At 31.2% G+C, this 21066-nt stretch overlaps 1 protein-coding gene across 1 annotated transcript in view; it reads left to right on the forward strand.

The window, feature by feature from the left end:
* The window catches only part of LOC145246031 (uncharacterized), a 79425-nt gene extending 62816 nt beyond the window's left edge, over positions 1 to 16609 (forward strand). Inside the window, exons 3-4 of the mRNA XM_080107858.1 lie at positions 14441 to 14521; positions 15881 to 16609. Of these exons, the coding sequence (XP_079963984.1) occupies positions 14441 to 14521; positions 15881 to 16282 (483 nt within the window). The 3' untranslated portion in view covers positions 16283 to 16609. The remainder of the gene's footprint in view (positions 1 to 14440; positions 14522 to 15880) is intronic.
* The last annotated feature ends 4457 nt before the right edge of the window (positions 16610 to 21066 follow it).

Raw genomic sequence — 21066 nt, forward strand, 5'->3', positions numbered from 1 at the left:
CTAAACGTTTTGGGTTTGAATCGTGGTGTGAGATGTCTTTTTTTTTTTTCGATATGTTAAATTTAAATATTGAACCAGTGTTATATAAGCCATTTTTCACATAATGTTCATTTTTCTGTTTTTTTTTTTAACTTCGCTTATCCACCCCCGACCACACACCCAAAAACACCCTGGTACCCACCGATTTTTTTAAATTTTAATATCGAAACAGGCTTATTTAAGCCATTTTTCACGTGTTCGTTTTTCTGTTTTCTTTTTTGTTATTTCGATTTTTACATTTAACATCGTTCGTTTGCCTTACGCTAGTTTTTTTCGATGTTTTGATTACCCCCCCCCCCCCGCTAAAGTTTTAACGTTCGTTTTTATGTTTTCTTTTTTTACTTCGTTTATAACAAACAAACCTGGTCATTGGCCTCATTTGCTGAATAGCTATTGCTTACGTTGTCGTCGTCGTAACGCTTGACAACTTTCGTGCACGCACCTGTGAATTTGGTTCTTACTTAAATAAATTCAAACATCTTTCAGTAACTCATTCTGGCAGGCCGATTTTATTTTCAAACTTCGCCTCAGGGCTTTGGGTTTGATCCTACCAACTTTTAACCCCCGGTTTCTTTTTTATTTAAAACCACACACACCTCCAAACACCCGAGCAACGCCGGGTACCCCTGCTAGTACTTTCATAAATCAGAGTGCATTTTCTGTAGGCTGTTTTTGAACCCAGTCAACGACAGGTACTTTTGCTAGTATATATATATATATATATATATATATATATATATATATATATATATACTAGCAAAATGGACTCTGAATGCAGACCCCACAATTTTATTATACGATCCCTATTTAAGTTAAAACATACTTATCAAAGTATTATTATGTACATTTATATCAAAAACACTTGTAAACGTTTTTTTTTTTTAAATTTAAAATTTTTTTATTTCTATACTTTGTGGACCAGGCGCGTACGCAGACCCCATAATTTTAATGAATCATCATTATGCCAGATCAAACATACCCATTCCTGTGTCTCGATACATCTTCTATCATTATATGTAATCAGATTTTTATAATAGTCAACCATATAGGAGCCCATTCGTGACCAGACACACACACAGACGTTCAGTTTTATATTATAGATATAGATATATATATAGCAGTCATATAGTGCAATGGTTAGAAGCTCCGACTGTTGTTTAGGCGATCGTGTTTCGATCTTGGCTTGAGGTAGTTGCTTGAAACAGCATGTGGATGACTATATATATATATATATATATATATATATATATATATAGACTTGTATGTAATATACTGAGTTTTACTGGGTTTGTGTAATTCAGAAAATTTCATATACCAATAAGTTTTAAGCCATAGAGAGATGACTTAAAAAGTAAGCTACAAAATTATCATATTTCGTAATTGAGCATTAATATATTGTATAAACAAAACCAAGACTTCAAAAAAGGTGTTGATAGCAACAGAAAGTGTATTTCATTTTAAGTTACAATTGTTTCCATACCAGTTTGACAATTTCAAGCATTATGGCGTTTGAAAATTTTCACAACCAGCATTTCTTCAGACTTCTTGAATAAAAACACTCTTGACAATAGAACATTTTTTAAAGAAAATTCCCTTAACGGAAAAGAGGCATGTGAAAAAAACATTTACGCTGGAGGCATCCTCCGTGAAAGAAAGCCCATTCAAATATTAATATATCACCTAATTTTCGTATTCTTATTTTAAAACTAAGTCATAAGAAGTTTCCACAAAAAACCAGTAGCCATTTAAAATTTTTTATATATCCCATTCATTGAATTCCTGAATTAGATTTCTGTATTTCTTTATTTCACACAATTAATCTTTTTAAAAAGAGTTTTCTTAATTTTATTTCTATATTTATAATATGGCCAATAACAACCTTGCAATAATGTTACCGCTAATTTTTAGTTTCGTATTCGCTCATTTGTGGAAAGCAATGTTTACAAATTATCGATTTTTTTATTACTTAGGTTTAAGACCTTTTTAGGGTTAATATTTTATTGAATAGGAGAATAAAGAAAAAGAATACATTATATTTATTAATCCTTATACAAGATTTCGAGTGGAGGATTCTGTTCTATTTTTCATTATTTAATATTTTAAAATTTGTTATCATTCTGATCAAACATGGTTCTATATAGTTATGAAAAAAACGATTATGAAGGGAGATAATCCAATTACGTTGTTAACTGCTAGTAGATAAATTCTGTTGAAATAAGGGTCATATTAGTACCCATAACAGTTAAAGGGAGATAACTAAAGCCGTTTGATGTTTCAGGTCTAGCGAGTGCTAGAAAGCGTCTATGATTTAATAATTTATTTAATTACACACATACATAAAGTGCTACGATAGCTTATTTGAAAAATTAAGAATATAAAGTATATTTTTAATCTTAAAACTGATTATTTACCCATGGGTTTAACCTACATCTGTTATTCATAATCTACTTGGGTTACTTATGGCATCAAAATAAAAATTATAATTCGTGTATTGTGTTCTTGGGTACCTAAATAAAATATTATATATCCTCTAATTATTATTCTGACAGCAAAACCACCCAATAGCTACATGTGTTTCACTCTGAATAGAAGGTGTCTACCCCTGCATTTTTGGATAAAAACATTTAGAACAAGGAGTAAATAAACCAACAGGGATTCAACAAGCTTAAGATGTCAGATAAACAAAATCAATTAAATTAATTTCTAATCCACTAATTGCTAATTTAATTTTTTTATTAATAATTGCTAGTTTATTATTAAGTTGTTTTATTGATCTGGAAAGGGTATCACTTATTTCACCATCAATACTGCTACAATTAAATACTAAAACGCTCACCGTTATGGAACAAAGTTTTTCATTACCCAGATTAGAATAATAGAAACTATATTTGCTTATTAGATTTAGATCCTTCAGTTAGATTGTATCATTCCCAGCTATTTAACTCTACATTAAAATTTGATCCTTGCATCCGAGGATCCTTATTGTTGTAAAAAGTTATACCTCAGTTACATTTAAGGCGTGATAGCAGAAACCTATTCCTGTGAAGACAATCCCTGTATGGTATCTAGCCTTTTATTCAAAATTTTGAATGGGCTTTTTTTCACGGAGGATGCCTCCAGCGTAAATGTTTTTTTCACATGCCTCTTTTCCGTTAAGGGAATTTTCTTTAAAAAATGTTCTATTGTCAAGAGTGTTTTTATTCAAGAAGTCTGAAGAAATGCTTGTTGGGAAAATTTTAAAACACCATAATGTTTGAAATTGTCAAACTGGTATAGAAACAATTGTAACTTAAAATGAAATACACTTTCTGTTGCTATCAACACCTTTTTTGAAGTTTTGGTTTTGTTTATACAGTATATATACATATATATATATATATAGAGAGAGAGAGAGAGAGAGAGTGAGAGAGAGAGAGAAAGAGAGTGAGTATCAATACAATAAGAAAATGACAATATAATACATATAGATTTATTCATTCATTTAATAAAGATAATACATCAATTATGATTGTAGGGTAAGTAAACGTTTTTATACCATGGTATTTCGAAGTCTAATGCTTCTTATCTAAGTTATTCTTTTATGTTTAATATTGTTGTACTTTTTATACTTATATATTTATTTTTTTATAATTTTATACTGTTTAAAACGTTTTTTTTAATCCATTATTCCTTTGTATTTTTATTCCCTTATTGTACCATTTGTCTCTCCTCTATCTTATTTATTCTTTTTATATTTTACCATTTTATAATTTATCTTTTTACCTGTTATTATATTAATTATTTCTTATAATTTATATTTCATTTAAATACTAAGTTGTAATACCCCTACTAATATATACATACTTAGCATAAGTCCCCTATTCCAAGTAAACTCCTTCCATAGTTATAACCCATAAATACATATGATTAAATAAACATTCTCTTTCAATCACTTCTATATTTTTCCTGAGATTATAAATGTGCATAGGCACACATATATTGAACTCACCATGGCATTCATTTTATAATAAAATCTATATTCCTCCTATATCACAGGGATCACTTTAGTTCTCCCATTCCCTCCCCAAACAATTTCAATATTTTACCATTCTCCTCTCACTGCACAATTATTAGACGTTGCATCCCTATTATGTAACCTAGTGTCTTTTCCTCCTTTCCGATGAGAACCATTAAACTTCCAAATACCATCGTATAAAGAGTTTTACTTATGCTACACCCCTACTTGATGTATTTTATAATGTCATTTTATTATTTTATTGATACTCTATATAAGCTCCAAAGCAATTTATTGAGCTTTGCATTATCCCGATAAGTCTCCTTTTAAAGAATCGTTCTTATTCTTATCCTTTTAACTTCCCCATATATATATATATATATATATATATATATATATATATATATATATATATATATATATATATATACTAGCAAAAGTACCCGTTGTTGACTTGGTTCAAAAACAGCCTACAGATAATGGACTCTGATTTATGAAAGTATGATAGGTTATGAAAAGGAAGGGTTGTAAAGAGATAGCTTCCAATTTGGGGGTATCAAAACCAAAGCAAAATATGATGAAAGTAAAAATAAAATAGATAAACCCCATAATTTATTATACCATACCTGTTCACACTGAAACACTTATCACAATATTCTGTCGATCTATATTAAAAAACCTTGTTAAAGTTTGTGACATATTTCCATTCTATAGAGCGAATGAACACCCCATAATTTTATTATACCATATTTCTTCAAACTGAAACATAATTATCAAAGTATACTTACGCAGATAGATATGAAAAGTCTTTATTAAAGTCTGTGCCTATTTCCATTCTATGTATTAATAGACTCTAGCAACCCTACTAAATACATAACCTCAACATACAAAAAACCTACTAATAATGCAATCCTCTTAAATTACAACATCGAATGCCCACAAAAATACAAAACTGCCCATATAAAAACATCAACCCGACAAAAAACTAACAAACATAAAACAAACTTTAATAAGCAATAATTTCCCTAACAAAATCGTAGACTAACACATAAAACATAAACCCTAATTCCCAAAAAACAACACAATCAAGGTATACTATAAAAATCAACTACATATTAACTACAAAATAGTCGAAAAATTAATAACAAACCTAATTAAAAGGTACACCAAACCATCAAACAGAACATAAAGATTAAACTAATAATATAGTATACTAAATTTAAAACCTCTAATCTAATAATTAAAAACAATAATAATACTACTAACACCACACTAAACCAAACTAATGTAGTATATGAATTATAATGTTTATTGGAGAATATCTCCGAACCCACTCTAAAAGTTCATATAATGCATATATTGGCCACACCACGACAACACTCTCCAGATGATTAACCTACTACTTAGCAGATAATAGCACCATCAAACGGCACCTAACCTTTCACAACAAAAACCTATAATCATGCGAAATAAAAAATATTTTAACTGGCAATACTAAAATTAGATATCTTAACAACTTAAATTACTTTATACTAATTAAAAATCTACAGCACCTTATTAACTGAATTGCGTTTAATATTTGGACAAATATACTAACCGTATTCAGCAATGAATAATCAATAACTAAATGAATAAAATATAGAATAAAAAAAATTAAGATTAAAAATAATTCACCCCTACCCACCTTACACCTACCTATATATAGCAAATCTATATATATAAAAAGCAAAATGTGTGTAACCATTTCGTGTATGTCTGGCAAAGGCTTTTCTCGCACACGGTCCCGGGTTCGTTACTATCGCTTACAACTGTGTATATAGGTCCTATATAATAATATCTAGGAATTAGGAAAGTGCGTAGCGTATAGATTTATTTACGTCGATTTTTACAAAATTATTACTATTTTTGCTTCTCGCGTGTTCATTGGGCTTTTTAGTAAAAATAAAGTGAAACTAAGCTCAAACGACGTCTCTCGGCATTGCGCCGGGAAAAACGTCCAGATCAATCTTGTATATCAGGAGCTGCTTTCCCCTTCCCAACATCTGTTCGGGGGAAGAAACAGTCAAATTTAGGTAAACAAACCCAAACACTTTGTGACTTCTATTTGACCTTCTTAATTAGGTCAAATGGAAGCAGCAGAGTTAACTTTTATTGCGCAGCCTGTTTTTATAAATAAATAAATTCAAACCTGCTTAACGTTGTATGTTGCCGTGGCTCAATGGTTAACGTAGCACGGTTTTTTTTTTCACACATTAATTTCCAACTCAAGGGTACAGGTTCGATCCTCATACACTCACCTACCAAAACATTTTTTTTTATTATTTAACGCCCCCCCCCCCCTCAAAACACCCGGGCATCGCCGGGTACCCCCCGCTAGTCTAATATATAAAAGACAAAATTTGTATATGTGTGTGTGTTTGTATGTCTGCCAAAAATTTTTTTTATCTGCATCGGATCAGGTTGAAACTGGTACCATCTGAAAAAGCGATGTCTCGGTTGAATAATAAGTAAAAATTAGAAAAAAAACGGTGAAATATTTTGTATAGATATGATCGTTTTAAAGAAGTGAGAGTTGCAAAAAATCGTTCTTTTTTAACTGACTTCAACAAACATGCACGCATGTCTAGGGTTCTTTCTTGAATTGGTTTAAATAGAAAAAAACACAACGTTATTTGAATGACGTCATTGTGGAGCAGTGGATATGGGGGCCGCATAGTAAGCTCTGGGTTTCATATTTGTAACAGGTAACAGATTGATTTTTTTTTGTTTGTTTTATTTTGTTTTGTTTTTGTTGTTGTTGAAAGTTTTAACATATAAACAAGGTTATTTATGTGATTTTGTTTGTTCGTTACTTCTTTATTTTCCTGTTTTTATCTCTTCTTTTATTTTTCCATGCTCTTTTTTTTTTTACACCTCGCCCTTACTCAATATCCTTACTACACCTGGGCAACACCGGGTACCCTTGCTAGCATAAAATAAAATAGAATTAACTATAAATATCCCCAAGCCTTGGTAAAGAACAACAGCAACAACAACCACTTCTGAGGATGATCAGAAGTACCGATGGAAAACGCTAGAGAATATGACTGAACAACAACAACTTGGCACCAATATATATAACCTACCAGTCAAAAGAAGAAAGATTACTCAGCGAATAGAAAAGAGTACCAGCAAAATTGGAAACAAGAGGAACTCAGTCGTGTTTAATCAGACATGCATAAATAATGACTTGCTGCCAAAGTATATATATATATATATATATATATATATATATATAATGTTTTATTCAATTTAGGTAAACAAGTTATCATAATTCGCTACAATAAATCTATTGTTTCAGTTTTAAAAGATATCATCAAATGACAATATACTTCTGTTCTTATTCAAGGCCAGTACTTTAATGAAAATGAAAACCAAGTATTAAAATAGAAAAATAGAAAGAAGAGAATAAAGGAAAGGAAGGAATATATATATATATATATATATATATATATATATATATATATACTCCTATAAATTTGTTGTTTTTTCGTGTATTGATATTCATATTTTATTCCATTTTCACCCCAAACAAGACACAGTGCCACTTTGATGTAAGGGGTTACTATCGGGGACATAAGTTGCAGGGATATTATGTAGGGAGTTGAGCAGCAGGATATCTGTTCACATTACACTTGAACTTCTGAATGTTAGTACAGTAGGGAAAGCAGGAACTCGGAGGGGAGTTCCAAAGTGTAGCAGTTCTGGGGAAGAAACTATTAAAGTAGTAGGCTTTCTTACATCTAGGGATCTCTAGTGTGTAGGGGTGGGATTTTGCTGCTTGCCGGATTTGTCAGAGGTATTAATGTCAAGGGGGGTACAAGAGTTTGTAGTTCATCGGAGCATTCACCATTAAAATACTTGGAGAACAGGCAGAGGAATGCAACATTACGTTGATGGGACAGAGGTTGAAGGTTATATGACAGTTCAGGATCTATCAGATTGGTGACTCTCTTCTGAACCCTGTCCAGGAGCGAGAGACTAGTAGCAGATGCACCAGCCCAATTGTGACAACAATACTCCATACATGGGCGAATGGTGGCCTTGTAGAGATACAGGGTACTTTCAGGCATAAGTAGCTTTCTAGCATGGTAGAGGGAGCCCACCTTCACAGTAGCCTTGGCAATGCTCTTAATATATCTGTTCCAACTCATGTTCTCTGTGAACGTTAGGCCAGAGAATTTGAAAGAAGTACATTCAGGTGTCTTTAGTCATAGCTATTAATGGTTGAAAGGGTTTCTTGTAATTATTGGAGGAAACAAGCTTGGTATTGGCAGCATTGAATGTGACCATCCATTTTTGTCCCCATTCAACCACAGATTGGGGGTTTTCCTCTTGTGTTTTTGCCATTTCATAGATATGTGTTCATTTTTTTCCCCCTCGTTCTTGTTATAGAGCGTAGTGTCATTAGCAAATATACCCATCTCAGAACCAATTTTATCAGGGAGGTCATTTATGAATATTTAAAGGTTCAAGGATCGACCCCTGAGGTACACCCACAAGTATATCATATTGTTTAGATGTACGACCGTCAAGGACAACCTGGAATCTTCTCATATTTAAAAAGATCTAATTATGTTAAGTACTCATCCAGTGATACCGTAAGATTTGATTTTCCTGAAAAGACCATCGTGCCAAACCCTGTCAAAGGCCTTAGATAAAAAAATCTTTTTTTCTATTTATTTAAAAAGAAAATACAACTTTGTTATATATGGTTTGTGGAATTGCATTCATCTGCAAAAGATCTAGCTAATTTGCATATTCTTTTTAACATTCATTTTAATTAATTCTCTTTTAGTTTTTTCGGTTTTCTTATAGGATGATCATCTTTAGTTAACTATTACGTGTAATTATATTCATGCAGATATTCTACATGATTTATACTAACGTAATATTTGCATAAAACGGTTATAGTAAACACAAACCTCTTTCTATATATATTTATGTATGCGTATGTTTGTTTAAAAAATTTTGTCCACAAAACTCTTCTATCAGTTTTTGGTCGACAAACATGAAACATGAAACTTAATTCAAACCTATGTGAAACTTTTTGGGGTTTTAGCTGGGGAAAATCGGTGCAAAAGTGTGAAAATTAAAAAAATGAAATTTGTCAGGTGAAGGTCAAACGACGGCATTACGAATATGCATGTGTAATGTAATAGCTATTGGTTTATATTATTTTAATTGGAATTCATTATTGAGATGAGTATTATTTATATTAATTCATTTATTGCGGACTACCACCTGACGAAGGCCAGAGGAATAGTTGGTCGAAACATCATGAAACAACTAATAAATATGAGAATATAGTCTGCAATAAATAAATACTATTGGTTCATGTTTTAATTTTTAGCCTTGCAGCAAACATGTCTTCATAGCTCAAGCATTAACGTCAAAGGAAAAAGTAAATTGTAAGCGAAATGTTTTTGTTTTGATTCTTGCACAAGTCATTTTTTGTTTTAACTTAGTATAATAATATATATGAAATCTGCATTAATCAAAATATCAGATTTAAGCGTATTTTTCAATTGGGCAATGCCAGACGGCCGCTAGTATATATATATATATATATATATATATATATATTTTTTAAAGGAGATTAGAACAATAGTCTAAAGAGCAGAGTGTATTTTAATGTAATAGTAAAATTACTAGTTTAATTAAAATACAGGGAAAGAAAAAGTGCTCGTTGTAATTTAGATATATAATAAGCTCGATAGGTAAATATCCTAGAGCTAATTTAATATTTAGTAATGTGATTGATAATTTAAAAATCAAATTATAATTAAATTAAAAATCCGTTTCATAAGAAGGAACAACAACAAAATCAATTATTTGTACGATCGTTTCGGAAAACAGTGTTTTTATTGTGGTAGACATCAAGTTACGGACAATAATTTTTACATATAGTTTTTTTAACAAACAAGGTTTCCTCGTCAGCAAATATTGGGAAGGGTTTTTATTAAATGTAAAAGACACCATAAATAAACTTAGCATTAAAAGTAAGGCAGATGTATCTTTAATTAAATCTTGTTAAACATACTTTGATAAAAAACAATGAATCAAATAACGGATTTTATGATTTGTAACAGAAAATTTTTTTGTGTCAAATAATCTTTCATTTGAAGGTCAACCAACGAAAATGAAAAATATATCTATTTGATCAAATCTTTTGAAAGATTATTTGACACAAAAAATTTTTATGTTTAACAAGATTTAATTAAAGATACATCTGCCTTACTTTTAATGCTAGGTTTATTTATGGTGTCTTTTACATTTAATAAAAACTCTTCCCAATATTTGCTGATGAGGAAACCTTGTTTGTTAAAAAACTATATGTAAAAATTATTGTCCGTAACTTGATGTCTACCACAATAAAAACACTGTTTTCCGAAACGATCGTACAAATAATTGATTTTGTTGTTGTTCCTTCTTATGAAACGGATTTTTAATTTAATTATAATTTGATTTTTAAATTATCAATCACATTACTAAATATATATATATATATATATATATATATATATATATATATATATATATATATATATATATATATATATATATATATATAAGTGAAGGTTGTGTAGTTCCAACGAGAGAAAAAATGTATATTTAAAAGAGTGTAGCCATCAACAATTGTGGGTTTTTTTAGCCTTTTATCATATTTTTATTTTAAAATATTTTTATAACGACCACATCACTCTGAAAAACACATTTAGTATCAGCAGATGTAAAAATAACATTTCGAACTCCCATTTAAAAAAAAAAAACTTTTTACAAAAATATCTGAAGAAAGCGAACCAAAGCTTGAAACGTGTTATAAAAATATTTTAAAATAAAAATATGATAAAAGGCTAAAAAAGCCCACAATTGTTGATGGCTACACTCTTTTAAATATATGTATGTATATATATATATATATATATATATATATATATATATATATATATTTATTATTTCTCTTAGTCTGTCTATTCCACTTTTTCTTAGAAACTACTAGGTTGATATGGCTGAAATTTATGTATAAATAAACTAAGTATTATGGTATCCGTTCGATACACAGGGATTAATTATTATTTGTCACTTTTATGTTATTTGTATTTAATTTAAAAAATAAAATTAAAAACAAATGATAGACTTCATTAACGATTCATTTTTCTTTTCTTTTAAAAATGATCAGTACAAAGACGATGTAGTATGTCATAAAGGTAGAATTGTGACTTGTATATCATTAGCAGTGTCAGAAATCGCCATTAAAAATGCGTGATAAAAACTTAAATAATTCGACCTCCTATCTTTTGAAGATGATAACTACTTGAAAAATGTAATTGAAACCTTATTTTTTTTCAATTAAAGGAACAAAGACCAAATTTTAAAAAAAATAACAGGTTTAATAGCAAATTATGCAATATTTATTTTTTTAAATCGTTTTTTTTAAAGATTTAAAGAAAATTAACGAATTACTTCGAATATAAAAATATATATAAATTCCAAAAAATCACTTAACTATAAAAAATACTATTCAAGGGTTTTTTTTCCATTTTTCATTGTTAAGAATTTATATTTTATATTCTATGTCCTTTTTAAATAAAATAATTTTTTAAGTGAGTATTAAAAAATGCTGGGGCATGAGATGTTTCACAATTGGAATAAAGGAGACAAACGCCGCCTTTTCTTCAAGTTGAGAACTTCGGTGGCCTTAAGCACCAGAATTAATCTCTCTTTCTATTGCTGGCTGTAAACAAAAGTTAGTAAATATGAGCCACCATAGTTAAAAAAATAATCTCATTTCACTTATCAGTTTTTGCCGTTAAAAAAACCCCACTCTATTGATTTTTTATTTTATTTTTTTATTCTCTTAAAGAAATACATGAGTTTCCAATTTAATATATTTTATTTCTTCTTTATGGAGTGAATTTTTTTTTTAAATATCTAAAAAAAAACATTGAATGAAATAGAAAAAAATTGTCGTAATTGTAGAAAATTTTCTGAACAATATAACAAGATTATAAGGTCCGCTTAAAAAAAACCCCCCAAAAATTCAATGTGGTTTTTTAAAAAAAGGTTTTAAACTTTGGACTTTACAGGTAAATTTGCAAATAAATGTTCTTTTTTTTGTTTTAAATTAGCTTATTTTATTTATTGATCTTTTATCTTCAATTTGTGATATATAAATTTGAGGTGGGAAAATGAATTATTTTCATTTTAATAGACATTTCAAAATGGGGGGGGTGAATTTAAAAAAAACGCTAGTCTAGAATATTATATTCGGTTTATTGGAAAGAGCATAACATTTCACGTTGAAATTTCACATTGAACCTGAAAATATCTTAAAAATTGAATGAATAGAAAGATTTTAATAGATTTTTAAAGTTTAAAAATTAAAAAAAATTTAACTTTAAAATTCAATTGATTTCCTTATGTAAAAGAAATGGCTGCATGAACGCGTGCAGGCACTTTGTAAACACTGTTCTTAAAAAAATAATATTTCTATTATTTTTTTAACAACTTTAATAGTTTATTTTGGAAGTATATTCCATAAAGAAAATAAACAACCCACTTTAAAAAGAGAAATTATGAGTTTTTTATATTTTATTCGCAGTTTTGTGTTAGGGGTGTCAAAAATTTCCCAAAAGTTCTGATACACCTAGTGCATCATATAGTTACAGCATTAATCTATATATATAAATTTGTAATCCTGTCTGATTGTTTGTTTGTTCACAAATTGATTAATATATACAAGAATCTATTACTTTATCATATTATTCATTCCTATATATTGTATGATTATTACAAAATATAAGATTAAAGAGGTGACGTCATTTGCATATTACATTAAGGAAAATCGACTTTATTAAATAGCGGTGTATTAGTTATTGTTTATAGTGAGAGAATTATTTTAAGTGTTCTATTTAAGTTGTTTATTTAAATATGATTTATATTGATAACATATTTAATTTAATTTATTTTTACCGACATCGATTTTTTTATGAATCGGTTTGAGTTATTTCCCTTGGGCACAAACGTTGTTCTTTTTGTTTTTGTTTTCTTTTTCGGTGGATATTAAAACTAAAAATTTTCAAGCATCATTTTTGGAATTAGTTTAAATAAAATAATTTCCGTGACTTCGCAATTAATCTTGTGATCCAGTGAATATTTATTTTAAAATAAACAATTCAATTCAATTCAACTACGATTCTTTATTTAAAACAAAAACAATTTCATTTACGTTTTTTACCGGTTTTTTTTTTCTTCACATTTTTTTTACATCGTAACTAATTTTTTTTTTTTAATAATGCAATAAGTCATAACTCATCATTTTATAACATAAAAACGTATATTTCGTTTAACACAAATTCTACTTTGGTATTTTTGAAACGGAATTATTTACAGTTTGTTTTCGTTGCAACAGACCGTAAGGACAAATCTTTCTAGACTGAGGTAGCATAAAAGAAATTTGCTTAAACTGGTAACGATGGAGTTGACATATAATAATGAAAAACTGCTCAATATTCTTAGTATAGCAGGTGTGGCCAAACCGAACTTTATGTCAACCCTGGCAACGCTGGGTATCCATGCTAGTAAATTAATAATAATAATAATGATAATGATAATAATAATAATAATAATAATAATAATAATAATAATAATAATAATAATAATAAATTAATCTTTACCATTGAAAATTCAGGTATTCTGAGAAGTCATCAGCATTGTTTTCATTCTCTGCTGAATTGATATCACTAATAGTATTTGCTATGGAAAAAAAATTCTTTGGAATTTGTTTAAGAGAAGGGAATCAAACCCTACTCTGAGTTTCTGTGTACCCATAGATGCAGCTTTGAAAGCTACTACCAGTCAAAATGAATTTGTGATAATACTTGCAAATAATAACCTCACCACTGGATGTGTCATATCCAAGACAGCTAAGTGGGTTGGAAAATTGGGTAGGCAGAAAAAGTAGAAAGGGTTGGAAAAGATGTATTATGGATACGTTTTTTTCTGAAGTTCCTTGAAAGCATGTCGAGGGGTATACATGTCAGAGGAGAAGCAATATACTTTAATAGAAAAATAGTAAAACTTTAATAAGAATCAGACTTAGCTGCCAGCAGTGGTTACTCCATGTTGCAACACTACCATTGAACCTAAAAAAAAAGAATGGCTCAATTTATCTCTGGAGTGTTGAGGAGTGCTTCATCAGAACTCAGGTCATTTATTTATTTATTTATTTTTTGTCACTATCAAACAATATCATTAAACGAGCCGTTTACCATATCTGCATTTATGTGAATATCTTTTTCATAAAAATTAATCTTGTTTTTGTATTTAATGCTGACTTGAATGTTTTTTCATCTTTTATTTCAGATGAACTTTAAATATTCAAATACATTTTCAGTACACGATAATAAACGGTCATTCACTGCAGACAGCGCATATTTTTCTTATGTAAGTACAACATTTTTTTATACATTCTAATGTTACCAAAGCTATGATGAGTAATTGTAATGTTAGTAAATTCTCAAGAAGTTGTCAACCATCCCAACAAAAACTCAATGATAAACAGTATAGATTTTATCCTGCAAGACTCACTGCTGATGTGCTGACTATAATATTACACAGAATCAGTGAGTCTTTGTATCTAGAGCATTCTTTAATTTTATTACTTAATAAGTGAATTTTTTTTTATGAATGGGTTACATATTAATAGTGGATGGATTTAAAAGTAATACTTTGACAAAATCCACTGCCAGTCAAAAAGAAAAAAGTTATTTCCTTTAATTAAGGAAGTGAATGTTTGATTCATGATAGCTATTTGAAAATTTGTATCTTTGAAACAAATGAAGCTATTTTATTTAAGTCAATGGGATGACAAATTTTATCCCATTGCTCATAGAATTGACCTTCAATCCAGACTTTAAATGGAAGACTTACATCAAATCTGTTGCTGGAAAAATGGTTGGAGGATTCTGCTTCAGAAAATATCTCACTTCTGATACAATTCTATGTCCTAAGATAAGTATTCTTGCCACATTTGAAAAGGTGTCGCTCAGATGTTAGACAGAGTACAAAACCAACTTCAAAATGATGTGAGGGATGCCCCCTTTTCTGCCCTGCAGTTTCTTTTTCACAGAAAAGATGTTGCTAGTCTTTCTATACTCTTATCATTATTTCCATGGTAGCTACTCAACTCAACTTCAATCTATGGTTGCCCCTGTAAAACATTCACAATAAAAACTCGTCTAGATACAACTGCTGTAAATAATTTTACTTTCTTCATCTCTATACCTAAAACTAAACAAAACTTCTATGAGTAAAATTACTTTCCAAGAACTACCTGCTTATAGAATACAATGCCACAGGGGTGCTTCCCAACTGACTACAACCTCGTTATTTTTAAGTTTAATGTTAACAAAATCTTGTTGAGCCATTCTCTTAAAATAATCAAATTATAATCGTCCACCTGACAACTCATTACCTAACCCATATCCTCGCAGTAACTTTTAAAGGATAAACATTGGCTCATTAGTACATTAAACTAAGCATCAAATATGTGCAAACATGAAGTGGCTTAGTTTTAAAATTTTGAACAAAAAATGACAGTTACTATTCTTTCACTTTTCTTTTTCATTATTAGAAAATCTTTTATTGAAAGAAAGGAAAAATGTTTTTTTTTTTGTTTTTGGCAGGAAAGGTGGGGAATACAACTACCTCTTCTCTTCATGAATTTGTCTCTTAAATATTTATTGTGTGTGAAAATGATTGTTTCATTGTAACTAATCTTTCTTTTCTTTTTCATTTTCAAAGGCACATAATAACCGAACTTTAGGGCGAAGGCAGTATATGCGAGGCAAAAGTTTACACAACACAGATCCCAAATTCCTACATCATTCGAATGATGTGAATTCCAGTCCCAATCGCCTTGCAATATGCAACATCTCTCATCATGATGACAAAAATTCCACTGACCGATTGATTTTTAGGCGATTCCCCAAAAAATATTCATCTGCAAGTCATGGACTGCTTGAGCCACAATTGCGTGCAAGTCACTGGTTTAAAGATCCGGAAGATTACAAATCATCAACGCAGACATTAGTTAACAGCCTTTCCCCTTATGTTAAGCATAATCCATGGAAATTGTCATACCACAAGATATGCAAAGTGTATCCAAATTTAGGATTTCAGTTGCGATCTATTTTTTCACATTGACTTAATGAAATAGATTAAAACGGCCAAATCAAATTTGATTTTATTCACCAAATATTTCACACTTTTCAAGTGAATCAACCTCTTATTTAGATGTTGTTTTCATACAAGAAAAGTCATTAGCAAATAGAAGAAGAAGAAGAAGAAGAAGAAGAAGAAGAAGAAGAAGAAGAAGAAGAAGAAGAATGAGTTTTGGAAAATGATTAAAAAACAGTAACAATATTTTAAAAACTGAAATTGTTTTTCTTTTTTTGCTTTGATTTGGAAAACTTGGGAATTTAAAAAATGTTTTTTTTGAAAATAAACAAAATTTACAGGAAGCAGACAGTATTTGTGAATAATTAAAACAATTTTTAACTGATAATTTTATGCATATTTTTTGTGTTTGTTTTCAGTGATTATGTTTCCATTCTTTAATTTTTAATAGTTTTGAACTTCAATATTTATGGAAATGATACAAAGTTCTCTTTGGAATATGTGCTGAACAAACAAATGAGATTGCAGACATCCTCAGCAGGTAGAAAAAATCAGAAAGGAATTAAAAGATATAATTTGATTATAAGGTGATATCAGAGATCCATAATCCAACACTGTTCAAGTTCAAGAGATGATTGAACTCATTAAGTCACTGCATGTCATTGCAAGAAAGGCACAGATGAAAAGTTTGTTAAGTTGTGCATGAGGACATCTGATTCATTTCATCATACAAGATGAAAAAAGAATAATTTTTGTTAAAAGCAATGCAAGAAAGGCAAAAAACATGCAAAAATGCTGACAAGTTGAAACAACCAGTGGGATCAAATTGGATCTTCTTTGACAAAACCTCTATTAAGACTTGAAAATCAACTTGTAAAACAAATTCAAAGATGTCTTCTGAGTCGTACTAACAAATTTCAACAATAGCCATTGTCTTTGGTGTTATGAAACTGAGATCATGTCACCCCACTTCTTGTTGAACATGGATAGCTACAACTGCATTCTGAATGAAGTAGTGAACACCTTTGTGAGTAACATGATGGAACAAGTTGCAACAGATGGAGATGCAACACTAACAACAGGCTAACACCCAGAATCGCTAAAACCTTTAAGGATCTAAGTTGTGAGAAAATAACAGTTCATCAAACCCAAAGGTGGGTTTATCTACTGAAATTGACAGGATGATGATCATGAAGGCAAATTGACTTTTTTGTTTGTTTTATTTTTAATGGAAATCGCTCCAGACAAGACATGAAACCACTTTATGTAAGGAAATAACAAGAACAAAAGATGATTATCACAAAGACAGGAGATTCTTTTGATCAGGGTCTTCAAAAGACCAAGGCTATAGGTAGGAGGAAAATAATCAGCAGGATAAGAGTTCCATATATTACAGTTCTTGGAAAGAATCTACTAGAAGAAGCTACATTACAATGAGGTATCAAAATAGCAAATTAATGGAGATCACTTGACCAGTGAGTCAAAAGAACAAAGGAAGCAGGAAATAGATCAGACAATTCTGAGCCCAACTGTCTTCCTGATTTTCATAAATGATCTCCCAAATTACATTCTTAGATCATTTGTAGACAATTATGCAGATGACACCACAATCTATGGTAACACTTCAAAGGCCAACAATGATTTTGAGAACGTGGTGCAATATGAAAAAAGGTGATGGGTTGATTTTGATGCATCTAAAACCAAGCTTCTCTCCTTTCATCATAATTGCTCTGATCCCCATCACACCTCAATTGAAATGATTGTCTCTTGTTTTGGGAAAGCTCTATGTCTTGGCAAGCTTCTGAGACTGACCTTCACTCCTGATCTGAAATGGAATATAGACATCAAATCTGTTGCCAAGTTAGCTGGTAAAATGGTTGGATCACTCTATCGCTACAGTAGGTATCTCCTAATATGCAATCCTCTATCTGTAGAGCCAGGTATGCCCTAAAATAGTATTGTTGTCACATATAGGCAGGAGCTGCTTGCCACACCCTGTCCAGCCATGATAGAGTTCAAAATCAGCTTTGAAATCTAGTAGACGATACCCTTTTCTCTTCCCTGCAACCTTTTTCTCACAGAAGAGATGTTGCGAGCCTGTCTCTACTCTATCATTATTTTCATGGCAAGTGATCAACTGAATTCCAGTCTATGGTTCCTGCTTACCAAACTTTCACAAAAAAAAAAAACACTCGACTAGCTACAACCACTATATACAATTGCCTCTACTTTTTAACTGTGCCTAAATCTAAACGCAGATTCTATGAACATAGCTTATTTCCTAGAACTACCTGGCTGTGGGACGCCGTTTTGCTGGCCTGCTTCCAAGTTGGATACAACATGATAGCCTTCAAGTCCAATCTAAACCAGTTTTTATTGAGCCGTCCCCATAAATAATAAAATTCTAAACAATTTACACCATCAACGATTACTACACTACTAAGTTACATTCATTAAATCTTATCCTCGAGTGACCTTCGAACCTTAATAAGTGGTAACTCCAAAATAAAAAAAGAAAAATAATATAAGTTTTTTTACATAGGCGTCACCACTTATCAAGGCTCAGAGGCCACTCGAGAATGAGTGTACAGTAGTCAATTGGGCAATATAGTAATCGTTAGTAATCGTTAGTAATCGTTAGTAATCGTTAGTAATCGTTAGTAATCGTTAGTAATCGTTAGTAATCGTTAGTAATGGAAATTTGGTAAATTTGTTAACTTAAGTGGAATGGCTCATCAAGAACTTGTTCACATTGGACTTGAAGACAATCAGATTGTAGTCAGCTGGAAAGCAGGAAAACGGAGGCGTGCACTTCTAAGAAAGAAGCTTTGTTCATGGAATCTGCATTTAGGTTTAGGCACAGATAAAGTGTGGGGGGAATTATTGATAGTGTTTTCAGCTAGACAAGTGTTTCTTGTGAAAGTTTGGCTAGGGGGGATCATAGATTGAAGCTCAGTCGAGCACCTGCCATGAAAATAAAGATAAAGCAGAGACAAACTCGCAACATCTCTTCTATGAAATAGAGATTGCAGGGAAGAGAAAAGGATATCAAAGTCTATTTTGAATTCTATCAAGGCAGGACAAGTCCTTTCTAGCAGCTCCTGCCTAGATGTGGCAACAGTACTCCATCCTTGGACGTACCTGGCTCTTATATAGATAGAAAATTGCATCAGCAGTGAGATATCTACTGGATCGATAGAAGGATCCCACCATTTTTCCGGCGGCCTTGACAACAGATTTGATGTACGTGTTCCATTTCAAATCAGGAATAAAGTTCAAGCTCAGAAGCTTGTTAAAACATGAGGCCTCCCCAAGACGAGAGCCATTCATTTCAATTGATGCCAGATGTGGATCAGAATGTTGATGATGAAAAGATAGAAACTTGGTTTTAGATGCATTAAAAGTAACCACCACTCCTTTCCCCATTGTACCACGTGCAAGATCAGAGGAGAGAGAATCGGAGAGAACTTGATCGTTTACGATCTTAGATGTGCTACCATAGATGGTAGTGTCATTAGCATAAATATCTATGAATGATGTAAGGATGTGATTTGGAAGATCATTAATGTAGATCAGGAAGAGAGTTGGGCCCAGGATGGACCCCTGAGGGATTCCAGCATTAATACTGGGAGCTTCTGATTTTTGCCTGTCAACTACTACTCTTATGAACCTATCAGAGAGAAATGATTTAATAATTGAGGAGACATTTCCAGCTATACCATAGCTGAAGATCTTGTGAAGTAAACCTTTATGCCATATCCTATCAAAGGCCTTAGATATGTCAAGACCAATCACCCTAGAAAGGTTACCTCCATCGAGAGATTCACTAATCCTATGAGATATAACTGTAAGCACATCTGCTGTAGATATAGCAGAATGGAAACCATATTGTGTGTCACTAAGAAGGTTATTTTTGCTGAGATGGTTTGATTACTTCTCTGTTTAACACAGATTCCAGCAACTTACTTATGACACACAGGTGACTTATTGGCCTGTACTGAGAGGGAGATGAGCGATCACCTGAATTCTTAAATACAGGGTATACTGATGAGATTTTCCAGGGTGATGGGAAGTTTAAACAGTTTTGTAAGTATGGGTGCTAGTTCTGGTTGAAGTTTTTTTAGTACTATAATTGGGATACTGTCAGGGCCGGTTGCTTTACTGGAATAAAGGTATTTGATTAGCTTGGCAACATCGTATACAGATATTTGTATATCACATAGTGTGTTTTCTGATACAGGAGGAAATATTGGGGGTTGGCGGCCTTGGTCGCAAAGGGTAGAATTAGCTGCAAAGTTCTTGGCAAAGAGTTTGGCTTTGTCTGATGCTGACGAGATTATCTCAGGTCCATTGATGATAGTTGGGATAGAGCACATGCTTCTATTCAGGATTCTGTTTGCTATTTGCCAAAACTGGTGGGAACCAAGCCGCTGCTCAGCTACTTTGGACTTGACAAACTGAGCATACAACTCTCTTGTGGTTTTTATTACTTTCTTACAATGGTTGCTGGCAGTCCTGAAAGCAGCTTTAGTCTCAATACATCTATTACGTTGGAAGCAATGGAAAAAGTGATTTCTGTGCGCAATGGCAGCAATACATTCTGGAGAGAACCATGGCTGGCTGTTAGGTTTTTGCTGGAACTTTACGAGAGTATGAAACAGTCTATACGTACAATTGACCATTCTATCAGATCTAATACTATAGAGGACACATCCTTTTTAAACATGGAACGCAGAGGTAGATCTGATATAAATATACGGAAGTTATCCCAGTCAGCCATAGTGTATCGATATACTGTACGATGGAGAGGT

The sequence above is a fragment of the Euprymna scolopes genome, chromosome 23 (assembly GCF_053919585.1).
Source record: "Euprymna scolopes isolate OS-2025 chromosome 23, ASM5391958v1, whole genome shotgun sequence".
Classification (NCBI taxonomy): domain Eukaryota; kingdom Metazoa; phylum Mollusca; class Cephalopoda; order Sepiida; family Sepiolidae; genus Euprymna; species Euprymna scolopes.